General features: G+C 36.8%; 1 protein-coding gene across 2 annotated transcripts in view; it reads right to left on the bottom strand.

Moving 5' to 3' along the window:
- Positions 1 to 12,839, bottom strand: part of LOC134679811 (uncharacterized MFS-type transporter C09D4.1) — a 90,245-nt gene that overhangs the window by 52,860 nt on the left and 24,546 nt on the right. Inside the window, exon 1 of one of the 2 annotated variants that reach the window (XM_063538712.1) lies at positions 6,670 to 7,103. The exons of the other annotated variant lie outside the window; for it this stretch is intronic. Within the exon in view, the coding sequence (XP_063394782.1) occupies positions 6,670 to 6,975 (306 nt within the window). The 5' untranslated portion in view covers positions 6,976 to 7,103. Of the gene's footprint in view, positions 1 to 6,669; positions 7,104 to 12,839 lie in introns of those variants that run through there. 2 annotated transcript variants of the gene reach the window in all.

Raw genomic sequence — 12,839 nt, 5'->3', positions numbered from 1 at the left:
TCAGCCGACCAATCAAATAACGCACTGTAATGAAACCCGCATACGAGTTATCGCACCGTCTAAATGAGGCCTTAATCTCTTGCAATTATACACTAAGAGCTAGATTCAAATACACTGAGAGAAAAATCATCACCAGGAATTAAAAAACAGTTCTGTACTGGGGGAAAAAATGAAGTTTTAGTAATAATTATGGACGTTTCACTATTTCTGTAAAGTTTATTTATTTCTACAAACAGCTCAGTAATCCCAAATATAATTTCAACAAACAGATAATAGAAATTGCAAGAACTAATAGAAATTACAAAAGTCAATTTGTTCCTATTAGTTAACTCTCCTTGTCCCCGGATTAAGTTTATTTTTGTAATTCTAAGTGTATTTTTGTTGTACTTTTCTCTCAGTGTAAGTCCGATCCGTAAAAAGGGTGGATTTTTTTCGACTGTGAATGTATGAGGATTTTAAGGGGGAAATTTAAGGGGCGGGCGGGAAAATCGGCATCATTTTGAGCAACACTACAAGGATTAGAACTCAAACAGCGGTCTTATAATTATGCTTACGATATGCACAGATCTAGAGATCCTGGTCTAGACGATGCACGATGAATCACGGTGTACAAATAGATCATGTGATCTACGAATGACTGGATATCTCACATTACTTAGTAACCTACTACACTTATATATAAGTTTTATGTATACTTAGAAACGTAAAGACGATAAACCTTTTTACATTAGTTCTTTACATTCTTATGCTTACGTGAGTTAGTTAATCTGTAGGAATTATCACAAAGTAATAAGGGGAGATAATTAACTACGTGTTTTATTGTTTCTGTCCTATTGTGTCCACAGATCTACAATGTAAAATATTTCCTGTCAAATCATTGAGATATTATTACTATAGAGAAGCCATAACAATGAAATTGCGAAAAATGCTCGAGTGGAGACCACGGACTAGCAAGCGCAGCGTAGGACGTCCACCCACAAGGTGGACAGACGACCTTGTTAAGGTCGCTGGAAGACGCTGGATGCGAGTCGCTTCCAACCGGCATATATGGAGGTCCAAGGGGGAGGTCTATGTTTAGCAGTGGACGTCTTATGGCTGAGATGATGAACAATGAAATTATCGCAATCGCAACCTATTTCAGATAATATGGACCTTATTGTACGGTAGGTATCTTTAAAAGTAAAACGTCATTCTAAATTAGTGCAGCAAAACTATAGTCGAATAAAAACATAGATTAAACATGAATCATCGACTTAATTGTGTAAATACCTAATCCTAAACTGTTTACAAACACTTACTAAGAAAGTTATCATAATGTAAACAGATTCTAAGAAACATTCGTAAACAAATCCGTTGATAAATGACGTCATCAAACAGTCATTAACATGAAACGTCGGGAGGGGGAATAAACATGTCCCGGCGGTGACGGGGAATAAATCGGCCATCTTTGAATTTGAAGAGTAATTCTCCCTGGCACTAGGTAGGTACTGTAAACGTGATCAACATTGCCTATCTTGCCCAACATTGCCTGACTTGAAAAAAACCGGACAAATGCGAGTCAGACTCGCCCACCGAGGGTTCCGTACTTTTTAGGGTTCCGTACCCAAAGGGTAAAAGGGCATTTTCACTTAATTGAACACCTTTAACGGCCGGTTAACAATCGTTACAAAACTGACGGTCAATGTCAAATCCCATGCATTTTGTCAGGAATGTAACGGTTAGACGTTACTGAAACACGACTTAAGTCGCGCTTAACTAGTACAAGTTAAATGAAAATGTCCAAAAACGGGACCCTATTACTAATACTCCACTGTCCGTCTGTCTGTCACCAGGCTGTATCTCATGGACCGTAACAGATACAGAGAGATAAGTAGTGCAAAGTAGAAATAAAGGTTAGTATCGCCAGATCACGCTGATTGGAGAGCCAAAGCTTCTTCAGATTAGCCTTGAGTGACGCCACGACCGGGACCGTCTGAGCGACATGGGCATCTCGATCCACAACTTCACAGCGCGCACCGTGAAAGAATTTGCATACGTTAGCGTCGGTGCACTGCCTTTTTGCCGAATTATGTTTCGTTTAGCAACCAACTTTTCGCCGAAATTTTATCTCGCAAACCAATTCTTGGCATAATTTTACTTCGTGATTTTTTTATATCGCTACATTTTTATATTGCAAAAATTTATTACGTCAAATTTTATGTGGTAAATACTTGTGTAGCAAATGATTTGCTAAGGTAAGTAGGTAACATATTGTCAAATTTTATGTGGTGAATAAAAACAAAACAAAACTACTCCCAGAGATTAGGGATGTATTTTTATGACCCTAAAAACGACACTGGTTCCAGAGATCTTAGGTAGGTTAGGGTTATTTTTTATGACCCTAAAAACGAAACTACTCCCAGAGATAGGTAGGTTAGGTTTTTTTTTGATGACATTAAAAACGAAACTGCTCCCAGAGATAGGTTGGTTATGGTTATATATATAATCAAACCAAGGTATACCAATCAATAAAGGGTCTAGCAGGCTAAGCGAACAAGAAGTGCCCCCAACGACGGATTTGGTCATTCTTTCAGGTGGTGTACTGGCAGGTCCTAAGAACTCTCTATGCTTAATATCAGTCCTCGATCTTCTTTTGTTTTCGAGTTATTCAGCATAATGTAAAATCATCAGTGTATCATTGAAAGTGTCATATTTTGTAAACCGTTCAAGTTAGATTAACCAAACAAAATTATATTTGACAACAATAAAATAGACTACAAAATGAATATGTTTAACCTGCATCATGTCCTTATACTTCATTATAAAAAAAAAAAATTTTTTTCTCGTTATTTTTTATACTATTCGCGGAGGTACACCTACAAAAAAAATATGCATGAGTAGCCACTAATACCCACTATATACACATATAAAAATATTTGCATAAATCTTCGTGCGTCATGTCAAAAAAAAACATTATCGAACAAGGATCTCGGAAACGGCTCTAACGATTTCGATGAAATTTGCTATATGGATGTTTTCGGGGGCGATAAATTGATTTAGCTAGGTCTTATCTCTGGGAAAACGCGCATTTTTGAGTTTTTTTATGTTTAGAGCCGTTTCCGAGATCCTTGTTCGATAATGTTTTTTTTTTGACATGACGCACGAAGATTTATGCAAATATTTTTATATGTGTATATACTGGGTATTAGTGGCTACTCATGCATATTTTTTTTGTAGGTGTACCTCCGCGAATAGGATAAAAAATAATGAGAAGAAAAATAAAATGCTTTATTTTATAATGAAGTATAAGAACATGATGCAAGTTAAACATATTCATTTTGTAGTCTATTTTATTGTTGTCAAATATAATTTTGTTTGGTTAATCTAACTTGAACGGTTTACAAAATATGACACTTTCAATGATACACTGATGATTTTACATTATCCTGAATAACTCGAAAACAAAAGAAGATCGAGGACTGATATTAAGCATAGAGAGTTCTTAGGACCTGCCAGTACACCACCTGAAAGAATGACCAAATCCGTCGTTGGGGGCACTTCTTGTTCGCTTAGCCTGCTACTCCTGCTAGACCCTTTGACGAAAACATAATTGACATCTTAAAAAAATCCCAAGTAATAATTTCTCTAACAATAATTTATCAAATCATTAGTTGGGAAATGATATCAATGCGAAACGTTGAGTTGGGTAATAATAATTTGACCAAATAAAAATATGGGATACGTAGTTCGGGGAGTTAAGGATTTGGTAAATAATTTTCGTCGAAACATTAGTAAACCGTTCGCGTCTTATTAGGTGGAATAGTAAGCGCGAGGTAGGATGACACCTGTCATTTCAATACAATTAAACACATATTTTACAATACTCTTTTGTGCCGTGCATAACTCGGCTAAGAGTGTGACGAACCGGCGACAGCGGCGGGAAAAACTCGCCATTCATACAGGTCACGTATTAACGTCTTCATAAAAAAACCGTAATCGCTCAACAGCCACAGTTTACCATACAACCGTGATATTAGACGATTCGAATCGTTTGTATGACGAATTATTATTTCTCTCGCGTTGTCGGTTTGTGATAATTTACCCAGAAATTTAGCGATTTCTGTATATAGGTACGTATGTTAAAACAGAAGGAGTATAGTAGGTATATGTTTAGATTAGATTAAATACAATTTTTCCTTATTGTACGTTTTAGAGGAACATAAAAAAAAATTGTTATGAGTTTATGCAATTGCTTGATTATTCCTATGTTCGTAACATAGATAGGTATGGTTTTAGTTCTAATGAATAATAAGGGTTCAAAATAAGTATTTACAGTACATATGGTCCTATCGCCACTAGTTTCGAATTTTCTGTTTTCCGCACTTGTATCGTAAATAACTATTTCGATACTAACTCAAGTGTATGTGTCATATAAAATACAAAATAGTGTTACAAAACAGGTGCATCCAAAGGTGCAAAAGTGTTTTAACCATTATAGTGTTTAGTTTTTAGTAGAATTAGAGTTCTGCGAAGTCTGGAACGATTTTGACGGCACATGCAGTGCAAGTGTTAATATTCAACGTCAAACTTCTGTTAAATTATGACGTATAAATAGCTCGTTGCAGACTTCTCTTGGTCTAACTCTAAACATGTTCTACTAAGAAAAATACCGGTCAAGTGCGAGTCGGACTCGCGTTCCAAGGGTTCCGTGCACTATTTTTAACAATGTATTTTTTTTATATGTGAAACGTGAGTGAATTTCCTTTCAAAAACTAAGTAATTAGTCCGACTCACGCTTAACTGCATATTTCTAATAGGTTTTCCTGTCATCTATAGGTGAAGAACTGTATTATTTCAACTTAATTGGTCCAGTAATTTTGGAGAAAATGGGCTGTGACAGACAGACAGACAGACGCACTAGTGATCCTACAAGGGTTTCGTTTTTTCCTTTTGACGTACGGAATCGTAATAAAAACACTATAAAGGCTATGAAATAAAACTATTGAAACGGATTAAACGTCGGGATGTAGTATGAATTCAATATACGGTATATAATCGGTTTCAATAATTTTATTCCATGAGTGACTAATCGGGGTAAGCGAAGACAATTTTTCATTTATACGTCATAATTCCATAGAAGTTTGACGTTTAAAATAACACTTTCACTGCGTGGGCTATCAAATCCGCTGCAGACTATTCTTGGTCTGACTCTACTATAAAATACCTAAAGGCTAAAATGCTAAATGTTACATCTGTCAACACCTTGTTATTATGCAGAGCATAAATTACGCTAAGGCTAAAAGATTCACGCAAATATAATACATATTATGCTTTACTGTATTAGGTATACCTCATGATAATTAGTTAGTTAATAGCCAGTACTTAGGTAGGTACTCTACCAGCTGTATGGTAGAGAATTGTTTATTCAACTTAGGCAATGTTTGGTATAATAGGCAAAGATGAGCAAGTACCTATATGGTGTCTGAACATGCATAGTATGAATGACAGGTCTTTAATGTAACCTGCGTTTAAATGCCTCCGTTGGGACCGTAAAAGGCAAGATTGATTTCATGATGCGGTGGCTGTAATGTAGTCGTTAAGTTGTAGAGTTTTTAGCGCTTTGTGTAGGTAACATGTTTAATAAATTTTTCACCTCAGCAGCTCGACCAAGGGTACTTTGCTTCTTAAAAACAGTGAGCAAAATGCGATTTTGCTCATTGAGTCATTTTGTCTCACGCAGTGAGCAAAATCGCATTTTGCTCACTTAGTGAGACAGTATGAGTGAGTAAAATCGCATTTTGCTCACTGAGTGAGACAAAATGTCATTCAAGTGACTTTTATAGTCAGATGTCATTTTAACATGCGGGGTCTAATACAAGTTCGATATACTTGGGTTCTATTATCTCTGTCCCTCTAGGTATGTTCTCACTGCTTAGGGTGAAAAATTTTGTGTACTACACGAGATCAAAGTTATTTACATCTCGTGCGCTTTTGAATCCCTTACTACGCTCAAGATTCTAAATTATAAATTAGATATAGAATCTTTCGCTTGCACGGGACTCAAAGTAAGCACTCGAAGAAATATCAAACTTTGATCTCTTGTTGTACAAATAACTATTTACAGTACCGTTGCGGGAAGCAGTGCAGAGCCCGCATGGTTTGTTCAGTCACAAGAAAAGATGCGACTCTCGGAATACACAGCAGCTGTAATAAACATCTGAAGAAGATGTAAAGGCCAATGATGATGACAGTACATATATGGTCCTCTTTTCCGCATGTGTATCGTAAATAACTATTAAATGTTTTTTATCGAGTAAAAACAATTTCTCAATCCAGTTTTCACAGGGAAAATAGGTTTCAGCATAAAGTTGTCACGAAAATTAATATTTTATTAATAAGTAGAAATTGGCCGGTTTTTTTTTTGTAAATAATCGTACTTTTGACTGATATTCTTGCGGAATATTTCCCGTCAAAGCATGTTTGAGTGTTTGTTTACAATATTCGAACGTAACATTCAGTTTTATAATCATATTCATAGGTAAATTCCTAGTCTGACATCTTGGTTATTTTTTATTATTTAATGTTTCGATGATCATCTAGATTGTAGACTGTCTAGTATAGACGGTAAATATTTATTTAATATTTGGTTTTTGAATTTATACTAGTAGGATTTAAATTCTAAAAACTCACAGTTTTATCCAAAAGCCAGCTAGCCGGAAAGATCAGCGGAATGTAAGTAATCATGTAGATCATGGACGTCCAATACACGGTGATGCTGGAAACCTCATAATACTTCACCACCGCGTCCTGTATTATACTATACTGTATCCATTGAAAAGCATTGGAAGCCGAATAGAACACAAATATACCCAACATAAGATATCTAGTAGGGGATACTTTGTATTCAACTTTTTTCGAGGGGGATTCTAAATTCGCCCCTTTCTCGTTTACGCCATCCATAACGCTCCCGCATACATCCATCTTAGTTTCACTCATTATTGTCGTATTTTGGCACCTTAGTTACAATTTTATTGTCGCTTTATAAGCCTAATAATTTAAATAAATAGATTTATTGTCGGTTCGCGCGTTTTTTGTTTTCAACGCGACGCGTGTCCAGCGCGGCGGTCGGCCGACGACTGATCTGTTTTCCTTTGCTCACCGGGATTTCCTCGCACGCTTCAATAATATGTATACACGTGTTTCCTTATTACAACGTGTTAAGTTTCATGTTTGGTAAAATATTTGTGTTAACCGCGCGATTAAATCGCAAACCTTTTGTGAATGGTAAGTTTCCAAGTTAAACCACAATGACGTTGATATAAATATTATAGCGTGATTGTAGTAGGTAGATTACAGTCGCACAGACGGAGACAAGTCTGCAACGATTGTGATAGCACACGTAGTGCAAGTGTTATTTTGAACGTCAAACTTCTGCGAAATTATGACGTATATAGTGAATAGAATCAGGCGTTAAGTACTTTGCGGAAATCCATATTAATTAAAATAATTCATGCACTGCGTATGATTTTAAAATCGTTGCAGACTTTTCTTGGTCTGACTCTACCTACTTGGACCAGTTTATTTATACACTACACTGTTCTCTCAAATTAGTGATTTTTTATTTAATTTTCATTCTGCATAATCACGAGCTCTTTCGATCCTCAAGGGGAAAAAAGTTTCCAAAAATTTCCATACATTTCTCGTCCAACTACATTATAATAGTTATAATTCCTTAGATATTATCGTCACGTCACGCGTATCCTTTAATATAGGTACATATATTATTTGGATAAAAAACAAGAACAAGGTTAATCACATCAAGCTTATCATATTAAGATTATGAAAAATTATTCTTTATTTGTACTTCCTCATAAAATGAGAAATTTTCTCATTGCTTTATTAATCCAATTTACACATCTTAATCTTATATGACTCGTCGTAAAGGAAACGTCATACCTGATTCAAACTTTAAGATACGTCAAAAAATTGTTAAACATACGATATGGATCGGATATGTCAGTGTCAAAAGTGACGTTTTTGTCTCAAACTAAAAAATGCGCGTTTTCCCAGAGATAAGACCTAGCTAGATCGATTTTTCGGCCCCGAAAATTCCCATATAGCAAATTTCATCGAAATGGTTAGAGCCGTTTCCGAGATCCCCGAAATACAGGGTGATTCATGAGACGTGAGCAGGACTAATCCTGCACACTCAGTAGCTGATAATTGATCGATCACCGTCGTATTTAGATGAAACAACCACACTTTATCCTATTTTTTAACTTTTTGGCGAGGGCAAATTTAATTCCCTACGATCATGGTCACCCTACAAAACCTAATTAATAAACATAAAACCTCTTTAACCGTAATGACAGCATTATGATTACGAAGTTAATAAACTGTCAAACTTGAGTGAGATACGAGTTTTCGAAAGTAACCAGACCGTGATGACATTCAATTTGACACAGAATATCGGTAGTTTAGTATTCTAATTGTAGGGTGACCATGCATGTCGTAAATAAAATAATAACTTTTTTTTTTCATCACGACTAGAAAATTAACGTTAACCTCACTAATACTGATACGAAACAGTTGCTTATTATTTACGAAATGCGCAGTGTTAGTCCTGCTCACGTCTCCTGAATCACCCTGTATATAAATAAATATAATATACAAGAATTGCTTGTTTAAAGGAATAAGATGATGAAGATGATAATATACACCGTGTTGCATAACCTACTAATTATGTAGTGGAAAACTTTGCAAAAACTTGGCATCGGGAAACTAATTTAGGAAGTATTCCCGTTCGAGGCGAGACTTAAATTAATTACAGCATACCGTAGAGGCTGTATTGTGTTTGTAGGTGTGTGTGTGTGTTGTTATGTGTGACAGCGGAGTAGAGTTGGTATGTTGGTATTTTAAAAGTTGAATTATTTATTAGAAAACGAGAAACTGTAGCGATTAAGTTTAAGTTTTAAGTAGGTATTTTATAAAAATGGTTGTCTGTAAAGTCGGTTTACGGACGATAATTTTACGTGATAACGTCATAGAAAATGTGTCCGTAACGTTACCATGGAGATCTGTCCACAACGTTACCATGGAGATTTGTCCACAACGTGACACTTTTTCGTGCATGCTACCGGTGTTCATCGATTTATAAGACGTTATCACGTTAAAAATACTCCTAGCTAAATCTATGTAGCTCGAAAGGATGGTTGAAGATCAGGCAGCCAAAAGGGTATATGGGTAGACTAACTGGATGCTGTCCTATTGGTCATCCACTCATCCTAAATATCGTTGGGCAGATCTCTGTGAGCTTGGCGTCGAAAGCTGGCGGGATACCGCTCTGGACTGAGCAAAGTGGCTTGCTCTTTTATTGGAGGCCAAGACTCATGTAAGTAAGTATAAGTAAGCTAAATATTTAGCTTATCGGCACATAGTACCAAGACTACGTTTGTTTACGGTTTGAGGTAATATTAAATATACACGCTGTATATTGATATGAGTCGAGATCTTCTAAAGTTTCTTTTTGTAGCTTTACTCACAAGTACTCGTTTTTTATATTTTTGAGTTTTCTACAGAGGGATGAATTATAAGGAGTCTAATAAGTAACTTTAAACATCATTAATTATCAGTTTCAAATCATATACTCAGAATAATCTGCATGTTGTTTTTTACTTCATATTAAGTAAATGTCTAATTTATAACCAACAATCAATAACTTCAAACAACAAAAATTCCTAAACTCAGCACATCCGTTAATAGTGTCAAATAATGTAAATATTGACAAAACATTACACAGTCGCAACAGGATGTACAGTCAACAACAGAGCTATGAATACAGGCAAAGTGTCAAAAATATGTATACAGTATTTTATTGCCTGTACATTAAGGTCGTGTCGCCTAATTAAGGGTAGCCTGTCGGTATTCTACAGGTTGCACTTCGGGGAGTGTGCCCAAGAGCTACACGAGCTTATTCCACCGTCCCCATTCTACCATCGGACTTTTAGTAGCACGGCCGGTTTCCATCCTTACTTGTTCTTACTCCACCAATTCGCACGAAGTGCTTTGCTTCTACTTTCCTTATGCGCACTGCCAAGGAATGGAATTCCTTGCCGGCGTCTATATTTCCGTGTTCTTATAACCCGGCAACCTTCAAATCAAGAGTGAACAGGCACCTTCTGGGCGAGCTCGCTCCATCGTAGGCCACGTCTACGCCTCGGCTAGTCTGTGGCCATGAGTAAGCCCATTCATAATAAAAAAAAAGTGTATACATATTTTTTGCACTTTGCCTGTATTCATAGCTCTGTTGTTGACTGTACGACGAGTACATGGAAATTACAAGCCAATCTAATTGTAGTCACCTGCAATAATATGTTACTCTTCCAAGGCCGCAAAAATATGTGACACACTCTTTATGGCTCTACAAATAAGATATAGTCAGATATTTTTGCAGCCTTCGTATTGTAACATATTATTGCAGGTACAGGGATGCGATGGAGAGACAAAGCGCAAAAAGACCTTAACGAACTCGGCACCGTCGAGTGGACAGAAACGGTTTTGGACAGAGTAGCATGGCGGTGTTTGGTGTCGGAGGCCAAGATCCACGTTGGGTCGTCGTACCACAGCAGTAAGCAAGTAATAAACAGGAGGCCAATTCAAAGGTTTTTATAGCAAACTCGGAGCCGTCGACTGGACAGAAACGGTTTTGGATAAAGAAGCATGGCGGTGTTTGGTGTCGAAGGCCAAGGTCTACTTCGGGTCGTCGCGTCGCGCCACAGCAGTAAGTAAGTAATAATAATAAACAATACACCCTTTTTGTTTGGACAGTCGAGTAATAATAGGAGGCCAGTTCAAAGGTTTTGATATCATAATCATTTATTTGTTGCAGCCATGGTGTTTAAAGATATTCTTAACAGTGTTGCCAACTTGGCATAAATGATGCCAGATCTGGCATATTCACCCGCTTTGGCACCAAAATTTTCCATTTAGCATCTGGCATATTTTTTAGCATAATTTAGTCTAAGCCAAGTTTGCACCAACTTGGCAGCAACAATATGCGCCATCGCCTCATGTGGAAAAAGCCAGTCTACCGTCAATAGAAAAAGGCGCGAAATTCTAATTTTCTATGGCAAGTATGGCACGATAACCTTGTTTCTTAGCATATTTCTAAAAACTTTGGCATAATTTTGGCATACCTAATCTAGACATTAGTCTAGCATGTTTTCAAAATCCGAGTTGGCAACACTGGTTCTTAATAAGTTCCTATATTTAGTCAGTACCCTACTAGGGGGCTGTCCATAAATTATGTCATCTATTTTTGACGATTTTTGACCTTCCCCCCTAAAATCATCCAAAAAGCTTGCTTCGAATAACCCCGTTTCCTCCTTCGTCATTCTACCATCATCCGATGTCCAACCCCCCCCCCCCCCCCACCTAAAAATAATTATCTAGATGATGTATTTTTTTTAAAGCGCTGGTGGCCTAGCCGCCGTAAGAGCGTGCGACTTGCAATCTGGAGGTCGCTGGTTCAAACCCCGGCTCGTACCAATGAGTTTTTCAGAACTCATGTACGAAATATCATTTGATATTTATCAGTCGCTTTTCGGTGAAGGAAAACATCGTGAGGAAACCGGACTAATCCTAATAAGGCCTAGTTTACCCTCTGGGTTGAAAGGTCAGATGGCAGTCACTTTCGTAAAACTAGTGCCTACGTCAAATCATGGGATTAGTTGTCAAAGCGGACCCCAGCGTCCCATGAGCCGTGGCAGAATGCCGGGATAACGCGAGGAAGAAGAAGATGTATTTTTTTATAGATAGTTAACTGTTGACAACTGACAGATCTGATTATATAAATAATTTATTCTTTTTTGAACAAAGGATTTAACTTGTCGACTTTATCATACAAAAGACGGACTTAATGCTGAATACTGCTAGAAGAGATTGCTTTTGATCTCTTCTAGCAGTATTCTCTCTGCCGGATTCGAACTTCAAGATACGTCAATTAATAGATCTGGAAACGATATGGATTAGATGTGTCAGTGTCAAAAGTGACGTATTTGTTTGAAGAAACGTCACATTTAACACTAACATATCTAATCCATATCGTTTCTAGATCTATTAGTTGACGTATCTTAAAGTTAGAATCGGGCCGTCTATCGTTTCATAGCGAGATTATAAAGTTCAAATCGCTCTCCAGATCTTTTTTGGATAAAAATAATAATATTATAACAGCATTCCTAAGTGTTGATAAGTAATTTAGTCATTAAATTTATGAAAATTTTCTCTACAAAAATCATCAAAATGTCACAAATTCGACCATTTTGTATCCATGACACGAAGTAAAAATATCCAAAAAAGGGCCCCATGTTGAGGTAATGTCACAAACGTTCTTGATGAAGGCACCTATCGTTAGAGCGCTAACGATCACTCAACCCCCCTTTTAATTGATGAGGGGGGGATATCCTTCAACGGTCTAATCGCTCTATTTAAATTAAGGGTTTGGGTTACGCCATAAAAAGTAAAATAAGTAATATGTTACCATTAAAATGTTTAAAGCCTCAACTAGGAGCACAATTCAGATTTAACGACTTGTTACGATTTTGATATGAATTTTACGATCGTCAGCTTGTCACGCAACTGGTACCTACTCCATTTCGCATGCACCAATCAGCGCGTTAAATTTGAATCATTTCTAAGGAATTTGAATCATTTCTAATAATCGGTTATTAACCGAAACCGCGGTTATTTCCATACAAAAAATAACCGATTTGCATTCCCTAATCATTTCACGGTCTTTAACGGCCTGATTAGAAGTTTAAGAGACGTCAAAAATTTGCTAAAGATACGACATGGATCGGATA

This window comes from Cydia fagiglandana, chromosome 3 (genome assembly GCF_963556715.1).
Source record: "Cydia fagiglandana chromosome 3, ilCydFagi1.1, whole genome shotgun sequence".
NCBI lineage: Eukaryota > Metazoa > Arthropoda > Insecta > Lepidoptera > Tortricidae > Cydia > Cydia fagiglandana.
This window is presented reverse-complemented; position numbering and strand designations above follow the sequence as displayed.